Source organism: Hippocampus bargibanti, linkage group LG03 (genome assembly GCF_051943395.1).
Source record: "Hippocampus bargibanti isolate YZ-2025 linkage group LG03, ASM5194339v1, whole genome shotgun sequence".
Lineage (NCBI taxonomy): Eukaryota > Metazoa > Chordata > Actinopteri > Syngnathiformes > Syngnathidae > Hippocampus > Hippocampus bargibanti.
In genome coordinates this window covers 15,630,170-15,649,237 of record NC_142736.1, presented here as the reverse complement: position 1 = coordinate 15,649,237, position 19,068 = coordinate 15,630,170, and the positions used below count along the sequence as shown (strand labels likewise).

At 42.4% G+C, this 19,068-nt stretch overlaps 1 protein-coding gene across 2 annotated transcripts in view; it reads right to left on the bottom strand.

Moving 5' to 3' along the window:
• Positions 1-8,695: 8,695 nt before the first annotated feature.
• The window catches only part of ttc17 (tetratricopeptide repeat domain 17), a 28,856-nt gene continuing 18,483 nt past the window's right edge, over positions 8,696-19,068 (bottom strand). The window contains exons 17-25 of one of the 2 annotated variants that reach the window (XM_088992213.1): positions 15,554-15,670; positions 13,752-14,038; positions 13,534-13,675; positions 13,304-13,424; positions 12,759-12,918; positions 12,555-12,638; positions 10,094-10,213; positions 9,078-9,221; positions 8,696-8,987 (exon numbers count right to left, since the gene is read on the bottom strand). In XM_088992213.1, coding sequence (XP_088848339.1) covers positions 8,856-8,987; positions 9,078-9,221; positions 10,094-10,213; positions 12,555-12,638; positions 12,759-12,918; positions 13,304-13,424; positions 13,534-13,675; positions 13,752-14,038; positions 15,554-15,670 — 1,307 coding nt within the window. In that variant the 3' untranslated portion in view covers positions 8,696-8,855. The remainder of the gene's footprint in view (positions 8,988-9,077; positions 9,222-10,093; positions 10,214-12,554; positions 12,639-12,758; positions 12,919-13,303; positions 13,425-13,533; positions 13,676-13,751; positions 14,039-15,553; positions 15,671-19,068) is intronic. The other variant, XM_088992215.1, reaches the window with a different exon arrangement.

Sequence of the window (19,068 nt, the reverse complement as noted above, 5' to 3'; positions counted from 1 at the left end):
TCGGATCATTCTGTCACGGTTTGCATGGTGGTGATTGCCGTTGCGGATCCCAAAATGTAGGCAGGAGGGAGCAGGACGTTGTGTTTGACAAATTGTATTAAAATAAAGTTAGCAGGAACAAAATGTAAAACATCAAAATAATCTTAACAGAAATAATACAAAGTATCAAAAGAAAACCAAGAGTAAAAGTCCGCCAAGGTGAAACAAACTCATGACAGCATACAATGCATACAATGACCCGACAACGAATGGTCGTGCCGGGAGTCCTTTTGATTGCGACTGATTGTAACGACAAGCACCTGCGAGGCTGCAGGCAGGGGTGACAACGCTACCCGTTGGTCGCCAATCCGAACGTGGCAGGTTGCCACTGATCGGGACGACCAGCACCTGTGCAGGTGCAGGCGGGGCCGACTGCGCCACCCGTTAGTCGCCAACCAGATCATGACATTATTGTAGACGGTAAATTTTGCTTTGCATTTTACTCGAATCGAGCAAAATTATACGGTGATACCTCAGCTCACAAACTTAATTGGTTCCCAGAAAGTGTGTGTCAGGAGAAATGTTTTTTTTTTTCCAAGATGGCGCCTGAGTAGGCAGCCATCAGCAAGTGCTCTCACGAGCCTTGCTTTTTTTGTTGTTTTTGTCTTGTTATTGTGTTTTCTTTTGTCACTTTATGTTGTTGTGCGTCACGTGGAATGGATACAGATTGTTTTTCAGCATTTTTGGCCACGACAATCATCAAGGAGGAGACTGTGCTGAGCGGTTGCGCCTTTCGGCAGCATGAATATGCCACTACTGTTTTTGAATGGGAGGAATGTCGGAGCCATTTGACTACCATCGCTGGACAGCTCTAGGGCCATTGTGCTTTTTTGCGCCTGTAATGGGCAGCATCTTCACAGCGCTGCTTTGTTCAGTGGAAAGGTCAGTGCTGTTGGACAGTCTGCGGTTGGATGGATGCATGGCTGGAGGAGCCCGCGATAAGAAGAAAGCAGCGTCAGCGCAGAGCGCCGATGCGTATGTGGAACTGTCGCGGCTTGGAATTGAAGCAGATTTATGTGGGACAGGAGATGTGAGACAATGTCTTTTCGTCAATGGATGCTACAGCTTCGTGTTTGCTTTCAACATTTAGCTTGTAGTAGACGTACAAATTCCACCATGACGTCCCTGATCCACTGCTGACATGGATGCTTTGATCCTCTCCTCTTTCAACTAGAACTGCTTCATGTCATCGCAAAGAGGGTACAGCAAGTCCTGAAGAATGAATGACTCTGTGTCTTTGTGTTGTCATATTTGTTATTTTTTCAATTTTTTCCCCAAGATGGCGGCGCGTGAACACGCAGCGGCTCCCCTCTCCTGGCAAATTGGCGTTTTCATGTTTATGTTTGTTAAGTAATTATAAGTACCTTGCATGCTGGGTTCGAGAGGACAGTAATTTCATCTGTGCTGTATGTCATGCATATTAGCATATTTGACAATAAAGCTGACTTTGACTTTGTCTGCCAAACATTTATTTCGCATAAGAAACCATTAAAAATGAGAATAATACATTCCCAGGTCCCCATAAAACACAATTTTCTACTAAATAAGCCTTAAAACTACACAAAATATACCTTATTTTATGTATAATAAATGTGCTATTGTATTCTAATTAAAGAAATAAACTCTACTTTATAATATAGTCGTTTTATGTAACTTTGTGATGGTCGTTGATGTAGTTGCCATTTGATGGTATCTCTGCTAGCGGCTTTTCGATAATCCAAATCAACAGACGTTTTTTAACCTCTGCTATTGCCTGAGACCGTTGCTTGGACAACACAGAAAAACCCTTAGCCACACGTAGCAATGGTCGACATAGTATAGTGGTACAGGGTCGCTAAGTCACACAAACGCACACCTCGTTCCTGTTTTTCTTCTGCTCGACTGTACTTTTTGTGTCCTCTTCGGCTTAACACGAGCCTGTGGTGGGGTCTTTTTCTGTCCCATAATTGCAAAAGTCCTCCACTCGATAACAAACCACGGGTGACGAAAACTAGTCCACTAGCCACCATGATCTCCTTATTTTGCTCAATCCTAATTTTCTTTAATGTCTTCTTAGGTTTAACACTAGCCTGGGGTGGGGCTTTTTCAGCCCCAAAATAGCAAATGTACTCCACTCGATAACAAACCATGTATGTACTCAAAGGGGGTATGGAAAACAAGTCCGCCAGCCACCGTGGCGCTGTTCGACCGTGTGGTTTGGTGTTCATCCACCAAAAACTAGTCCGCCAACCACCATGGCGCTGTGTGGTTTGGTTCGTCCGCCGAAAATAGTTTGTAGATCAAGATTATATTCTCGCCAATTTAATGCTCGTAAAACGAAAAGATTGTGAGCTAAAGCTCTGTTCGTAAGATGAGGTATCACTGTACTATAAAAGACTGTATTTGGTCAATGTGTAAGCAGAGTCAAATTTGAACTGTACACTAAATTTTACTCAAAGTAGCAGCATAATTGTACTTTAAGTGTTTAAAATTAACTTTTAATGATATGAATATAAATTACCCATCCACATTTTAGACTTTAAGTAGGGTGTGGGGACTATGGGGTCGCAATCTGGACTCTAAGTGATCAGAATCAGAATCAGAATCAGAATCATCTTTATTGCCAAGTATGTAGAACACACAAGGAATTTGTTTCCGGTACAACATGCTGCACTAGTATCGTCGTCAAAAAAAACTGCTAAGTGGCACAATACAGTTCCATTTTGGCTACTGTTGAAAGAGTTCAAAGAGTTCAAAGAGTTAATGGCTTGGGGGTTGAAGCTGTTTAAATGTCTGCTGGATTTGGTGCGCATGGATCGGTAGCGCCTGCCTGAGGGGAGTAGCTGTGGTGGGCAGGGTGAGGAGGGTCCAGCAGGATTTTCCGCGCCCTAGTTTGGATTCTTGCAGTGTGCAAGTCCTCGAGAGTGGGTAGGGCGGTGCCAATGATTTTTTCCGCCGTCCTAACTGTCCGTTGAAGTCGGATTTTGTCCATTTTTGTGGCGGCCCCGAACCAAACAGTAATGGAAGAACACAGGATGGATTCGATGACAGCCGTGTAGAAACGTTGCAGCACCTCCTGTGGCAGGCCATGCTTCTTTAGCAGCCTCAGGAAGTACATTCTCTGTTGGGCCTTTTTCAGGATAGAGTTGGTGTTGACCTCCCACTTCATGTCCTGGGACACTGTGATTCCCAGGAACTTGAAGGTCTCAACGGTTGACACCAGGCAGTTGGATAGTGTGAGGGGTAGCTGTGGTGATGGATGTTTCCTGAAGTCGACGATCATCTCAACTGTCTTGAGCGTGTTCAGCTCCAGGTTGTGACGGCTGCACCAGAGCTCCAGCTGCTCCACTTGTTGTCGGTACGCAGACTCGTCGCCGTCTTTGATGAGACCGATGACCGTGGTGTCGTCTGCGAACTTTATGAATTTGACAGCTGGGTGCGTTGAGGTGCAGTCGTTCGTGTAGAGAGAGAAGAGCAATGGAGAGAGGACCCATCCCTGCGGGGTTCCAGTGCTCATGGTTCGTGTTGTGGATGATATTTTTCCCAGTCTGACCTGTTGTGTCCGTCCTGTCAGGAAGCTGAGGGTCCACTGGCAGATCGTGGGGGACACACCAAGCTGGAGAAGTTTGGGGATGAGGAGTTCTGGGATGATGGTATTGAACGCAGAGCTGTAGTCCACAAACAGGATCCTTGCGTAGGTTCCTGTGTTGTCAAGGTGGTCGAGGATGTGGTGCAGTCCGATGTTGACTGCATCCTCCACAGACCTGTTTGCCCGGTAGGCAAACTGAAGAGGATCTAGCAGAGGTCCGGTGATGTTCTTTAGGTGGTTCAGCACGAGGCGTTCAAAGGACTTCATGACCACAGACGTCAGAGCGACAGGTCTATAGTCGTTCAATCCCGAGGGTGCTGGTTTCTTTGGAACTGGGACGATAGTAGACTGTTTAAGCGGGATGGGACTTCACACTGCTCCAGGGATCTGTTGAAGATTTGTGTGAAGACAGGAGCCAGCTGGTCAGCGCAGACTCTCAGGCAGGAGGGGGACACTCTGTCAGGTCCTGCAGCTTTCTTGATCTTCTGCTGCTTGAAGAGCCGTCTAATGTCCAGTTCGTGGATCTGTAGGGCAGAGGGCGGAGATACGGTAGTTTCTGGTAATGGTGGGCAGACCGGGGAAATGGGGGTGTCCTTTTCAAATCGGCAGAAGTATGTATTTAACTCATCAGCCATACCATTGTTGTACACTGCTTGGGGGGAAGGTAAACGATAATTTGTTATTGCTTTCAGGCCATTCCACACCGATGCAGAGTCGTTAGCGGAGAACTGTTTGTTAAGCCTCTCCGCATAACTTTTCTTTGCGATGTTAATTTCCTTCGTCAGCCTGTTTCGGGCGAGTTTGTAAACTGCTCGATCGCCGCTTTTAAATGTGGATTCTTTCTCTTTCCTAAGCTGCCTGAGTTTGGGAGTGAACCATGGCTTGTTGTTGTTGAATGAGCGAAAGGACTTTGTTGGTACACACACGTCCTCACAGAAACTGATGTATGATGTTTCAGTGTCTGTGTATTCATCCAATGTGCCCGTTGAAGTTTCAAAGACGCTCCAATCAGTGCAGTCTAAGCATTCTTGTCGCGATAACTTTGCTTCATCTGTCCATGTTTTAACTGTCTTGACTACCGGTTTTACACATTTGAGTTTCTGTTTGTATGTGGGAATTAAGTGGATTAGATAGTGGTCAGAAAGACCCAATGCTGCATGCGCAACAGACCGGTATGCGCCTTTGAGTGCTGTGCAACAATGATCTAGAGTGTTTTCTCCTCTGGTGAAACAGTCAATATGCTGCTTATATTTGGGAAGTTCACGGTTTAAACGTGTTTGATTAAAATCGCCCAAAATGATCAGGGGTGATTCTGGATATTTTAGTTCGAGATGGTTTACATGGTCCGCTAGCGTTTGTATACACGCGTTAGCATTAGCTTGTGGCGCGATGTACACGGCAACGAGAATAAAGGAAGCGAACTCACGTGGCGAGTAGAATGGCTTGCAGTTGAGAGACAGCGATTCCAAACCAGGGCTGCAGTGTGCGTCGAGCATCGTGACATCGGTGCACCATTCTTCGTTGATGTAGAAGCATAGTCCACCGCCTTTGGATTTCCCCGATTGCTCCGTGTCACGGTCGGCCCGAAGGAGACGGAATCCGGGTAGGTGTAGCGCGGAATCCGGGTGGCGGTCACTAAGCCAAGTCTCAGTGAAGCACAGCGCAGCAGAGCGGGCAAACGTTTTATTGGTCTTTGTGAGAAGCAGAAGTTCGTCCATCTTGTTTGGTAGTGAGCGTAGATTAGCGAGGTGGATCGATGGGAGCGGCGTTCGAAATCCACGCTGCCGTAGCTTGACGAGCACGCCGGCTTACTTCCCCCTCCTACGCCGGCGTCTCGAAGCTCCGTACAGAGCTGCTACGCCGCTCGCGAGCAGCCCCGAAAAACCTTGTAGATTTTGGTGTGTCGGTGAAAATAGTCCAAGAGTGGATTCCCCAATGCTCAGTAACTCTTCCCTCGTGTAAATGAGTCGCGTAGGATCGCAAAAAACAAATGAAAATGACAAAACCAGGAACAATACTAGGGAGCGTGTGACCGAGGCTGCCATCCGCGGCGCCATCTTGGATCAGTGATTGTGCATGAACGTATAGTATACTTGCGTGCGTGTCTACTTGGGTTTTCTCAGATTACTCTGGATTTCCAAACTTTGATCACACATACGGATCAAACCTCTAAAGATGGAGGACACTGATTTGCTGTGGCGACCCCTTGAAGATCACTTTCATCAAATCCTACATTTCAAAATTGCTTCCAAGACTTTTAGTCTTTAGTCTCCTCATGGGCCTCCATCCTCTTGAGGCATGTCCGGTCCACCCACGGGGATGCTACAGTGGGGCCTCGGTTTACGAACACCTTGCCTTACGATTTTTTTCGGTTTACGAACGTTAAATATATGAAAATTAAACCTTGGCATACGCACTACTTTACAGGATACACATGGCGCGCCGCTCCACCATGGCTGGCAGAGTAATCTTCGGCGGAAGAACACCAATGCACATGACCGAACAGCGCCCCAGCCGGCCTACCTTTTCACATACCCTTTCTCTTGAGTGCACACGTCGATCGTCTTCAAGGATTTTTTACGGATACTTTTGCTGTTATGGGACCGAAAAAGACCCTACCATAGGCTCGTGTTCAGCCGAAGAAGACACAAAACACAATTACAGTCGAGGAGAAGAAGGAGATCATTGAGAAACATGAACGAGGTGTGCGTTTGTCTGATTTAACAGCCCAATACCAATATGCTAAATCCACCAATGCTTCCATCAAGCCATCAACGACCATCACAAAGTTAAATAAAACGACTTTATTATATAGTAGTTTATTTCTTTAATTACAGTCCTGATGGAATGTGACTCCTTTCAAACAGAAATTCTCTCCGACCTGCCACCCCATTCCATCAAGCCATCGACCATCACAAATGTAAATAAAATGACTTTTTTTTATACAGTGCACTGTATTTCTTTCATTACAATACAATAGCACATTTATTATGCATATAATAAGATATATTGTTTGTAGTTTTAAGGCTTATTTGGTTGAAAATTATATTTTATGGAGACCTGGGAACGCATTTTTCTCATTTCAATGGTTTCCTATGGGAAATTATTTTTTGGGATACACACTTTTCGCCTTACATACTCTGTTTGGGAACCAATTAAGTGCGTAAGCCAAGGGCCCCACTGTATCGAGTTGATCCCTAGAGGACTTGAGGGGGATGGGGTGGGGAGGCACTCTGAATATTGTGGCAGTGCCTTAATATGTCTTTACACTATCAGTGTGTGTGTGTGAGAAAGAGAGAGAGAGAGAGAGAGAGAGAGAGAGAGAGAGAGAGAGAGAGAGAGAGAGACACACACACACACACACACACACACAGCGTGCACATATATATTAGTATGTGTTTGTACGAAGGGGTGAGAAGTGATTTTCTGTATACTTCTGCTTTTTTAAAATGTGTATTTCTGTTTATCATTTTGCCTTGAAATTTTCACATATGTAAAGTATGAATAAAATGTGTTTTGACATTTGAATTTTGTTTTACAAATGTCATGTATCACAATTGTAAACTATTTAGGATTTAATCAAATTTAATTTGACCAGTACAAACATGTCAACCAAGGGGTTGGCAACCCTATATACTGACACACACACACACACACACACACACACACACACACACACACACATATATATATATATATATATATATATATATATATATATATATATATATATATATATATATATATATAAATATTTTTTTGTGGATGAATCAATAAAGATTATTTTCTTGTTTCAAACATGGTAACATTACACTACAATGAGGAACAATATGCCAACATACGTATTTGCCTTTCCACCCTTGTTCTTCTGCATCAGAACCACAATTTTCAAGGCCCATCCTTGAAAATGTGCTCAAAGTCGCACAAGAACCTTGGTTTATTTTTAAAGCATCTCGGACACTAAAGTAGATCCTCAGCCGCTTCCAGTGACGTCAAAGCATTGGCACACATCCAATGAAAATCGTTTCCTGGAAGAGGGCCAAGCTATACGAGACAATTAGCTCATTATAAATGAACATGAAAGGTGACCTTGCGAAGACGAAGCCAAGTTTGTTTCATCCAAGACCACAGGCAGCAGCCACTTGTCATTATAGCGGTAATATCTCAAAATATAACTTAATCCGACGTGGCTGTGAATACATGTACGTATAAGTAAAACAGAAGTTTGCAAAAAAGTCTGACAGTGCCACTCACTGCGTGGTCAGTGAAGTTTGCTAAAAAAAAGTCTGACAGCGCCACCATGTGGTCAGTTGCACGCTCACAAGGAGGCTGTTTTACACGGGTACAAGAAATCATTTTGCCTGCTTGGTGTTTAAATGCTTTAGATTTTCCAAATATATAAATGATAAATGACCCAAAAACAATTACTTGAAGTCCACACACGGCCTTTAATACTGTATATTTAATACAGATTCCACTTGTGATGGCCAGAAGGATATATATCCATTTTCTTTTATGCCTGATGTTTACCCCCCCCAACCCCCCAAAAAAAATACATTAAAAAAAGGGAAACAAATGCGGCATAATTCAAGTTTTTCTACTTTTTCAATAAATCCGTTTGGAGAAAAATCAGTTTGTAGGTCCCATATAAATAGGAATGATGACAAAAGTGCAAACATTACCATCCATTTCATGAACGGAAACAATGAGGGTATATATCTTTTCCAAAACTGTGACCACTGAGATGTGAACCACATTCCATCTCAGCAATCACTTTGTGTACTTAATATAATGTAAGCATTTCGATTAAAACAAACCATTAAAATAAATAATTAAAAAAAGCTCAACACTGTCTCCTGGCCACATGATGCACAAAGTTCATTATAACCATTTATGCCATAGTATAACAGAATGGTGGTTTTCCCTTTTATTTTTCATGCCAACTCTTGCTAAGATGTTAAAACCTCTACTTCAACAGTGAGGCAGATAAGTCTGATTGCCCTTCCCATCCATATTTGGAAACATTTAACTGTTAGGAGGACATAATTGCAAGTAATATAATATGATGCACTTTATGTTGTTTAGTGATTTAAACAGGTGTTGGAGTAGTGGCCTGAATGAAAGGGAACAGAGAAATATTTTTCCATTGTTGTTTTTTTTTGGTTTTGCTAAAATTAACCCTAGGTTTTAACAATTAAGTTTGTATATTCTTAGTCTACCTTGGGCATTATTCTGAAAACTTCTTTGATTAAGGATGACAACGTTCCCGCTTGGTAAGCAGGTAACACTGAATGGTTCTCAGTCGGTCTTTGGCAGGGGCAAACTCTGGCTGCAGTTTCAATGTTGACTCATACCACCGCATTGCATTTTCAAACTCCTCCTGTAATCAAGAAAGACAAAAAAATAATGTGTCATTTCAGATTCCTCCACATAACTGATGCAAGTGGGGAAAAAATAAAGATTCATTGACCATCGCAATGTAGACGTTGGCAAGAGTGAAGTGGTTCACAACAAAGTGTGGTGTAATTTCAACAGCCATGCGAGCTACTGTCAAAGCATCCTCCCACAGACGAGCATTCTGGAAGATGTTGGCCAGGCTGATAAGAGGAACATCCTGGTTGAGTGGGGAGGAAAAAAAACACATTAGGAACTGCTTCATTAGATTCGCTAATGACAGGTTTTAAGAACAGTTTTTAAATCAGGGTTGACATCTTTTGATACCTCACAAATTATTAGATGATGGCTCAGAAACGTCTGGTATGCTTTCAGATTCAAATTCCAAAGCACTTTGCAGTAAAAGAAAATTGACAGGTTTCACGGTTTGTCTTAATATCGGAACAGGAAGTGATTGAATGCAATAAAACGGATGTCATTCATCCTAACTCGGCACACTAATTCGTACAAAATGAATGAATACGTTTACCAACATATCTGTCATCTTTGGAAACGCTAAAGATTTGGCAGCTAAAGATTTTCGGAGCATTTGTCACTAGCTAACAAGAATCAAGTTAAAAGATCTAAAGTTAATCTTTGCACCCTTTCAGCACAGAGACTTCGGCATCAGATACCGAGATTCTGCTAGGTTACTCTCAAAAACATGTTTAGCTCTGCACTCATTGACGATGCAATTTAGCGCAGCTTTTTTTATTTCAGGCAAGGCAGACTTATTCACATATATATTTTAGCTTGCCTTCTCTCCAAGCAAGCTGTGAGGACGGCCCAACGTTATGTATTTGGCTGAAGGTAGTGCAGTGGAGGAGACACCTCTACATGCTGCACCCAAAAAAAAACTGTGCAATTAAAAAAAAAAAAAATATTTGCACACTTGAACTATTTTGTAACTTTGTGATATTTAAGCGTTCAGAAAATAATAATACCCGAGTTTGGATTAACTGAAAATCATGTGATTTATCTGATTTCTTATCATGTAATTTGATCAGGACATCTAAAAAAATAGCATGTTGTTAAGGCACAGTGATGACCTACCTTCATGTGATAGGGGGCGTAATTCAGGGCCTGTCGTAAGCAGTCAATAGCCCTCTTGCCTTGACCTTTCACCCTCCAATAGAGTGCAGCCATACTGGATAATACCCATGATGTCTGGTTCTAGGAGACATGAAATTGTATGTTGAACATCTGATTTAAAAAGGTCATATTGATCGTAATTGTATTGTGTCACATTTTAACTATACAGTGATACCACAGCTTACGAACTTAATTGGCTCCCAGAAAGTGTGTGTAAGGTGAAAAGTGGGGCTTCCAAATATTAATTTCCCATAGTAAACCATTAAAAATGAGAATAATCCACTTCCAGGTCCCCATAAAACATAATTTTCTACTAAATAAGCTTCAAAACTACACAAAATATACCTTAGTTTATGTATAATAAATGTGCTATTGTGTTGTAATTAAAGAAATAAACTGTACAGTATAATAAAGTCGTTTTATTTACCTTTGTGATGGTCGAGTGAAGTTGCCGTACTTTCTCGGCGACAATACCCTTAGATGTCCCATGCTTGCTGCTTTTTGTTATTGTCATTTCTCTCTCTTTCACACACACACACACACACACACACACACACACACACACACACGCGCACACGCGCACACACGCACGCGCACACGCGCACACGCGCACACGCGCACACGCGCACACACGCACACACGCACACACACACACACACACACACACACACACACACACACACACACACACACACACACACACACACTGTTATTTGTCATTTGTCAGCCTATCAAACGTCCCGTCACTTGATTGACATACAGGGCAACCATTCAGATGACAACTGAATTTTTACCTTTAGGTCGCCGTGCATGCGTAAACAACGGCGCTAAACGCAGCAAAATTTACAAGCTAGTCAGCGAATTACCTCAGATTTTAAGCCCTTGCTAAAACATATGGTGATCAAAATGATTGATAAAGCGGGACCAAGTAAGGGGGCAAAACATATTACTTTCATACGGAATGGGAAAATGTTTCGGACTGTTCATGGAAAATACGACATTGACTTCATGCCGAAAAGCCAGCTGAGAAAGAGAACGGTGGACGAACTAAAATCCCAGTTGTCCGGACAGCAGTCATTTTCACTCAACATACTTCAAAAGCGAAAGTCGCCACCGAAGCATCTTACCGGGTGAGTCACGCCATCGTTAAAAACAATAAGTCCTTCCAAGACGGAGAGATGGTAAAAGAAGCATTCGTTGAAGCAGCTGACTCCTTGTTCAGAGACTTGGACAGTTCTGTAACTTACTCACACAGGAAAAGTACCCCAGCTAAAGGAAATGTGCTACCTCCTTGACTGCATTATTCGGCTCCACTTGTTTATGTGAGTCAGCCTTTTCCTACATGAAGATTATTAAATCCAAATACCGTTCCACCATGAATGATGAACATTTGGAAATGTGCTTGAGGCTGGCTGTCAGCAGCTACTGTCCGGACCATGCATCCCTGGCTGATTCAATTCAGTGCAAGTCATCAAAGTAAACTCAGGTAATTACAAAAAATGTTAATAGTTATTCATTATGTAATGTATATGTAGTTATTATGTGTGTTGTGCAATATTGGCTTATTCAGTTATGCAAGGTACATCAACATACATTGTACATACAAAGAATCCTTAAAACATTTGAAAATAATTATGTTTTGCATTTTTGTCGTGGGTAGATCATTTTGACTAGGTACTTTTTGTAAGTATCTCATATGCAGAAAAAGTGTGAGCACCCCTGATCTAAATCAACAGAAGTTTTTCAACCTCTGCTATTGCCTGACACAGTTGCTTAGACAACACAGAAACACCCATAGCCACACGTAGCAATGGTCGACTTAGCATACTGGTACTGGGACGCTAAGTCACAAAAACAGACACCTCGTTCGTGTTTCTCGATGATCTCCTTCTGCACGACCGTAAATTTATTTTGTGTCCTCTTCGGCTTAACACTAACCTGTGGTGTGGTCTTTTTCGGTCCCATAATAGCAAAAGTACTCCACTCGATAACAAACCACGTGTGCACTGAGTGCACTGAAAGAAAGTGGGTGTGGAAAACTAGCCCGCCAGCCACTGTGGCGCTGTTCGACCGTGTGGTTTGGTGTTCTTTGCCGAAAACTAGTCCGCCAGCCATTCTGGGCGTACCGTGTGTTTCCCGAGAACTAGTTTGTATGCCAAGATTATATTCTTGCGAATTTAATGTTCGGAAGGCGAAAAGTTCATTCGCTGAAGCGTTCGTAAACCGAGGTATCACTGTACCTGCAAAAAGTATCTCAATATCAATACAGAAATCAGATGACAGCTAAACATAATTACAAAATGATTAATAAAACAAATATATTTTAAACATCCAAACATTTCAGAACAATTGGTCACAAAACATTGACAAACCCAAGTGAACATTGCAAATGAATTGCTTTAAGATTTAGTTTCCAACTTACCTTCTCTAATACTTTCGCAATTCGAGTGCCCACCTGTTCAAAAGACTGCGGGGATAATTCCTCTCTCCCAAGATTTTGCAGGACCTGGCATCAGGGAGCGCAAAATCATGTTAAAATAGCTCAATTTTTCTGTCTTGAGATGATTCTCCGTGTGTGTGTGTGTGTGTGTGTGTGTGTGTGTGTTTGACCTATTCTTTGGTGTACCTCACTGAGTTGGCTCTCTCCTGTGTAGTGGATGAAGGCTCGATTAGCCATGCCTGCCAGGTGGTCGAGGGTGTGCATAGTGGCAGCGAGGTTTGCATTGCACAATGGCTCAACAGCTGGCTCTTGAAGTGGGGTAGCAAAATCGATGTGCTCTGTGATGCTGGAGGAAGCAAGTGTTGGATAAAATGGTGAATCGCTGTCATAACCATCAACATATACAGTAGATAGTCATTGGTTTACACTGATATCGACATATGACAGTCTCAGGTTAAGAACTGCACGCAATGAACTCATGTAGGCGGCGCCACAAGATTACTTGGTCATTGGCACCATTTTTATAGGTTTGTTTTATTATTCATGTCACCTAAGTTATTCTAAAATAAGTTGTATACTAAAAATGTAACGCAAATGCAATAATAAATGCTTTCATGGGCAAATGACATCTGGAATAGTTTTTGCTAAAATTAACCCCTCCACTCGCCTCCATTGTTGAATAACATGGAAATTCAGCATCGAGAAAAAAATCGCACAGAATAAAAGCTTACTCGATGTTCTTGGCCGACACAGCTAGCCAGGTGCTTGCTGCAGTGGTAAGGTCAACCCTTCGTGTGCGCTGACACTCCTCTGGCCCCGGCCATCCAAGACTTGCATAGTCCCTCCAGTGGCCTGCAAAGGCCCAAGAAAAAGGCCAAGATGTAGAGAATATTTAATGGATTGAGAGTGTGCGGCTTTTCAATAATTGTCCTTCATTCACCCTGGTGTAATTTTGTAGTACCTGGAGGACCTGCAGATGGAATCGTCGGTCCGCTGATCTCCAGAATAGATTCCAGCTCCCCACCTTGGCTACCATCAGAGTTGGCCAGATTCTCAGTCCCATCCACCTTGGCCTTTCTCACTCTCTTTACTTGAAAGGTGATCTGATAAAGCAACATCAATATCAACAACACTTACTCAAAACGGCAAATTTTCTACAGTTGGAGGATGTGGCATTACCCATTCTGAACCTTCGTCATCCTCACAGTTTCCAAAGCATGGGCCTCCACCAGCACGGGGCCCAATCACACCGTCATTCTTGAGCACCCGGATTCCCTGCAAGTCACCTCTTTTGCCACCGACATCTAAAGCCCCCTCGAAAGCTCCCATTAGTTCTTCTTTCAGCTGCCACTCCTCCTCACCTTCGACCCCTCCATCTGCAAGCGAGGGGGTCGGCCCTGCAGAAGAGTGAGCAGGCTGCCGTTTTCCTGCAGCATCGTCAGACCCATTTATGTCCAGGATGACCTCTGTGTTACAAACGTAGAGAAACAAACATTCCAATCATACCAAATAGCATTTAAAGGCCATGCTCTGTTGGAATTGTAGACATTGCTTTGATCCAGCAGAAACAGACTGCACAATATACAATGGGGCGTAGTACAGCAAAAGTGCTTGCAGGCAGAATTTTCTTCAAAACCAGGGACTTTTCACCATAACAAATTTTCTTTCTGACGTAAAAAAACAAAAAAGGAAAATGTGTCGTTTTCGTTTTTAATCCAATAGCGCGAAAGTATGAGCATAGTTATTAGACACTTCATATAGCCAGCTTGTTACTCTTTGTGTGGTTGATTAGACTTTTGTAATTGGCTCGTTTTCGTTGTTGTGAATGTCATTGTGAGGCAAGGATGGAGAAATGGATTGCGTATTACGCAACAGGGCGATTTTGATTGTAGGGGAAGCAGAAAACAGGAATTGGCTGTCATGCATGACATTTTATTTCACACCAGGGGCTCACCCGCAGAAAAAAATATCCTGTGACTGTAAAGTGTCCGAGGCGGCCCGGTAGTCGAGTGGTTAGCACATCAGCTTCACAGTGCAGAGGTCGCCGGTTCGCGTCTCACTCCGGCCTCCCTGCGTGGGTTTTCTCCGGGTCCTCCGGTTTCCTCCCACATTCCAAAAACATGCATGGCAGGCAGATTGAACACTACAAATTGTCCTTAGGTGTGAGTGGGAGAGTGACTGTTGTTTGTGTCTGTGTGCCCTGCGATTGGCTGGCAACCAATTCAGGGTGTCCCCTGCCTCGTGCCCGAAGACAGCTGGGATAGGCTCCAGCACCCCCCGCGACCCTAGTGAGGAAGAAGCGGTACAGAAAATGGATGGATGTAAAGTGTTTTTAAAGAGTTTTGAAAGGCTCTTATAAATGAAATGTATGATTATTTTCAAACATGTAGGTTTTGTTGCAGATGAGTTATATTGTAGTGTTAATTGCAGTTACAGTGACAACAATGACAACTACACATTGTAGCTAAAATGAATAGTAAACATTTACCTTTTAATTGCTTGTGTGGAAATATTTTAACCTCTGGAGTGCCCATCCACCCGCAAAGTGTGAAATTAATTAAGCAATTTAGTCAGCTGCGTTTTTCGGAAACTTGTTTGCAAGTGATATGCACTGAAGTGAAGAAAAATTGTTTATTTAATGTAACAGGGGCACAACATCCAAACAGGGTGAGTTCTGGGAGGCAGTAAAAAGGGGGTGTACAGTGTTACACCATTAATTATGGTCTTTTGACAAAAGTATGTCACAGACATTCTGAATACAGTTGGACATTGTGAACAAATCCATGCATCATTTATAATTACAGAAGCTGTGTAAAAATGTTGCAAGCAAAACGTTTAGCATGAAATACATAAATAATGTTACCTTATAATGAATACTGTATGGTTTTATGTTTGGTTATTAAGATTTTATGGTATTCCATTGCGTGCTGGACAAAATATTCTCGATTTCCACACTCATTGTCTTTTGATCATGTTCTTACTTTCAAAAAGCAAAGAGTCCTCAGTGGCTGAAATGGAAGATGTATCCTGGTTTTCTTCGCCACCGCCCCACTCCAACTGGATGGCAAGTTCATCTTTAGCACCACAAGCAGAACCCTCTGTATCAACACACATTCAGGTACAGGCATTAGACAAAGAATTCCAAATATGAAAAGATATAATTGTATGATTATTTGTTTACGGTTTCAATAAACGATTAAATGATCTGTTCAAAATGTATATAAAACAAATACAGTTGTAAAATATGAACAACATCAAACATTAGTTGAAGAAAACTGATGAAATTGTCAAACATGACAGGAATGGTCAAGTCATATACAAATGTCATGGTGTGAATATACAACACGTCGATTTATGAATACTGTATTTCTATTTTAAGTCTGCCATGTGTTTACCATATAAAGCATGTGCCTTATGAGATGAGAAGGTTTCTTCAGCCGTCATCTGTACAAATTTGAAGGTTTCGGACGTTTCGCCTCCTATCCAAGAGGCTTCGTCAGCGAACTAAAGTCTGACTGGTCGTACCGGCCCTGTTTAAATATCCCTAATGTCCAGACATGGCGGCGCCGGACACAGCTATGATAGGTCCCTACTCTCAGGTTGGGAGGAGCAGAGGACCACTCCCTGTGGCCCCACAGATTGTTCATACATTCCTGATTAACGACTGGCCCATTTCCCCCACTCCCACCGGTATTACCTCATCAGCATTACGAATGTTGCCGAACCTGTTTTGCCTAAGCAGGTTATTGTATGAACGATCCAAATTGAACCTCACCCCACCAGACCGGTTTAACGAAGGATTTTGTTGTTTTATAAGAATCGCTTCTTTTACCCCCCTTTCAAACCATCTATGTTCTTTCGCTAAGATTTTAACCTCATTGTCGTCAAATAAGTGGTTGCTAGCTTTTAGGTGCAAATGTACTGCAGATTGAGGCCCACTTTTATTATCCCTGCGATGTTGATAAAGTCTTTTTTTGAGAATTTGTTGAGTCTCCCCAATGTACTGCTCTTTACAATTTTCATTCTTACAATGTATGGAATAAACTACATTACTTTGTTTTTCATTTGGTAGCCTATCTTTTGGATTCACTAATTTTTGCCTTAACGTGTTTATCGGTTTGAAATAAGTAGGAATTTTGTGTTGCCAAAGGACTCTTTGTAATTTTTCAGAAACTCCTGCAATGTAAGGTACTGCTACTCCTCTCCTTTTTGTATCTTGAGAATTATTGGTTTCATTCCCTATTCTTTCTTTCTGACATTTGTTGAATGACCACTGAGGGTACCCACAGTTAGTGAGTGCTCGCCTGATATGTTTTGACTCCTTTTCTCGACCTTCAATGCTAGTAGGTATTAGTTTAGCCCTATGCTGGAGGGTTCTGATAACTCCTAATGTGTGTTGTAACGGGTGGTTAGAGTCAAAAAGTAAGTATTGGTCAGTGTGCGTAGCCTTCCTAAAGACTTCGGTTTTTAGCGCTCTGTCCTCTTTTATAATTACTTTACAATCCAAGAAGGCTAGTTGGTTCTCTTTAATGTCCTCACGAGTAAATTTAATGTTGATGTCTACAGAGTTGAGGTGATCTGTGAAGGATTGAATTTCTTGTTTTTTAATTATGACAAAAGTATCGTCCACATATCTAAACCAGTGTCTAGGTTTTGTCCCCGGGAAGGATGTGAGGGCCTGTTTCTCCATCTCTTCCATGTACAGATTAGCCACTATGGGTGAAACTGGTGAGCCCATAGCACAACCATGAATTTCTTTATAAAATGTTTCCCAAAATTGAAAATACATAGTATTAAGGCAGATTTCCAATAATTTGCAGATGTGATCCGCTTTAAGTTTGGTTCTTTCATGCAGAGAAACGTCCGCCAGCAGTCTCGTCCTCACCACTGAGACTGCTGCTGGGGTTGGGACAGATGTAAAGAGAGAAGTCACATCGTATGATGCCAAAGTTTCCTCAGGTTCCAATATGAGGTCTTTGATCCTCTCTACAAACCCTGTGGTGTTCTCTACGTGATATTCTGTGTTACCAACCAACGGAGCTAAGTGAGTTTTTAAATATTTGGCTACATTGTATGCAGAGGAGTCAATGCTACAAACAATGGGTCTGAGGGGGAACCCTTCTTTATGTATTTTTGGCAGGCCATAGATACATGGCGTGGCCTCTCCCGGGTATAATCTAAAATACATCTGTTTGTCTATACGTTTTCCTTTATTGTACCTATTGGAAGGGTCCCTTTTTAGTTGCTCATAAGTGTTAGAATCACTGATTAACCTATTTATTTTGTCTTCATAATCCAATGTGTTGAGAAGCACTGTGCATCTGCCCTTGTCTGCAGGCAAAATAGTATTATTTTTGTCTTTTTGTAGAGTAGTTAACACCTTTCTCTTTTCTAATGTTATGTTGGACGGAGGTAGTTTGGGGGGTAAACGAAGCGATTCTTATAAAACAACAAAATCCTTCATTAAACCGGTCTGGTGGGGTGAGGTTCAATTTGGATCGTTCATACAATAGCGTGCTTCGGCAAAACAGGTTAGGCAACATTCGTAATGCTGATGAGGTGATACCGGTGGGAGTGGGGGAAATGGGCCAGTCGTTAATCAGGAATGTAGGAACAATCAGTGGGGCCACAGGGAGTGGTCCTCTGCTCCCCCCAACCTGAGAGTAGGGACCTATCATAGCTGTGTCCGGCGCCGCCATGTCTGGACATTAAGGATATTTAAACAGGGACGATACGACCAGTCAGACTTTAGTTCGCTGACGAAGCCTCTTGGATAGGAGGCGAAACGTCCGAAACCTTCAAATTTGTACAGATGACGGCTGAAGAAACCTTCTCATCGATGGACCACTCCTGTACGACTGAGACCTTACAGAGACGTATTGCCTTATGAGAAGAATATTTGGCTACAGAGAGTACAATTTTTTGGCCTTAGCTATTTGCAGCAGGTTTAAATAATTGAGTGGAAACATTTCTCTACCTCAAAGCATTTTTCACTTCAGTCTCACTATCATGGTTCAAGATGTACGTGTGTTGTCTGTGCTCATATCAGAAGTGTGAACTCCTACTTTTACACTCAGTGCTGTACTCACTGCCACCTCTACAGCTTCAAGGAACAGCACTGGTGTGTTCTCAGATAAGATAAGACAAGAAACCTGCCTGATAAATAGCTGGGTGAAAGAGTAACAGATATCATATGTCCAAATGGTTAAATAATGACCTCCTGTGTTGAGGTTGCTTTTTTTTCTTCCAACAATGAGACAATACTAAATATTATTCACGGCAGTGTCTCATTCTAGGTCAACAATACAATAGCTTTGTTAACATTTGGACCAGTATCATTTTTTTCCTTTGGGAGGAATGGAAAAATGGTTCAAATTGGCCTAAGGTATAGAGTGGGTCACGTTTCCTCCAGAGTTGCCGTCCAAAGGCTAGCCTAAGAAGGTCTAGAACAGACATGGGCAAACTACGGCCCGCGGGCCACATTAGGCTTTTTAAT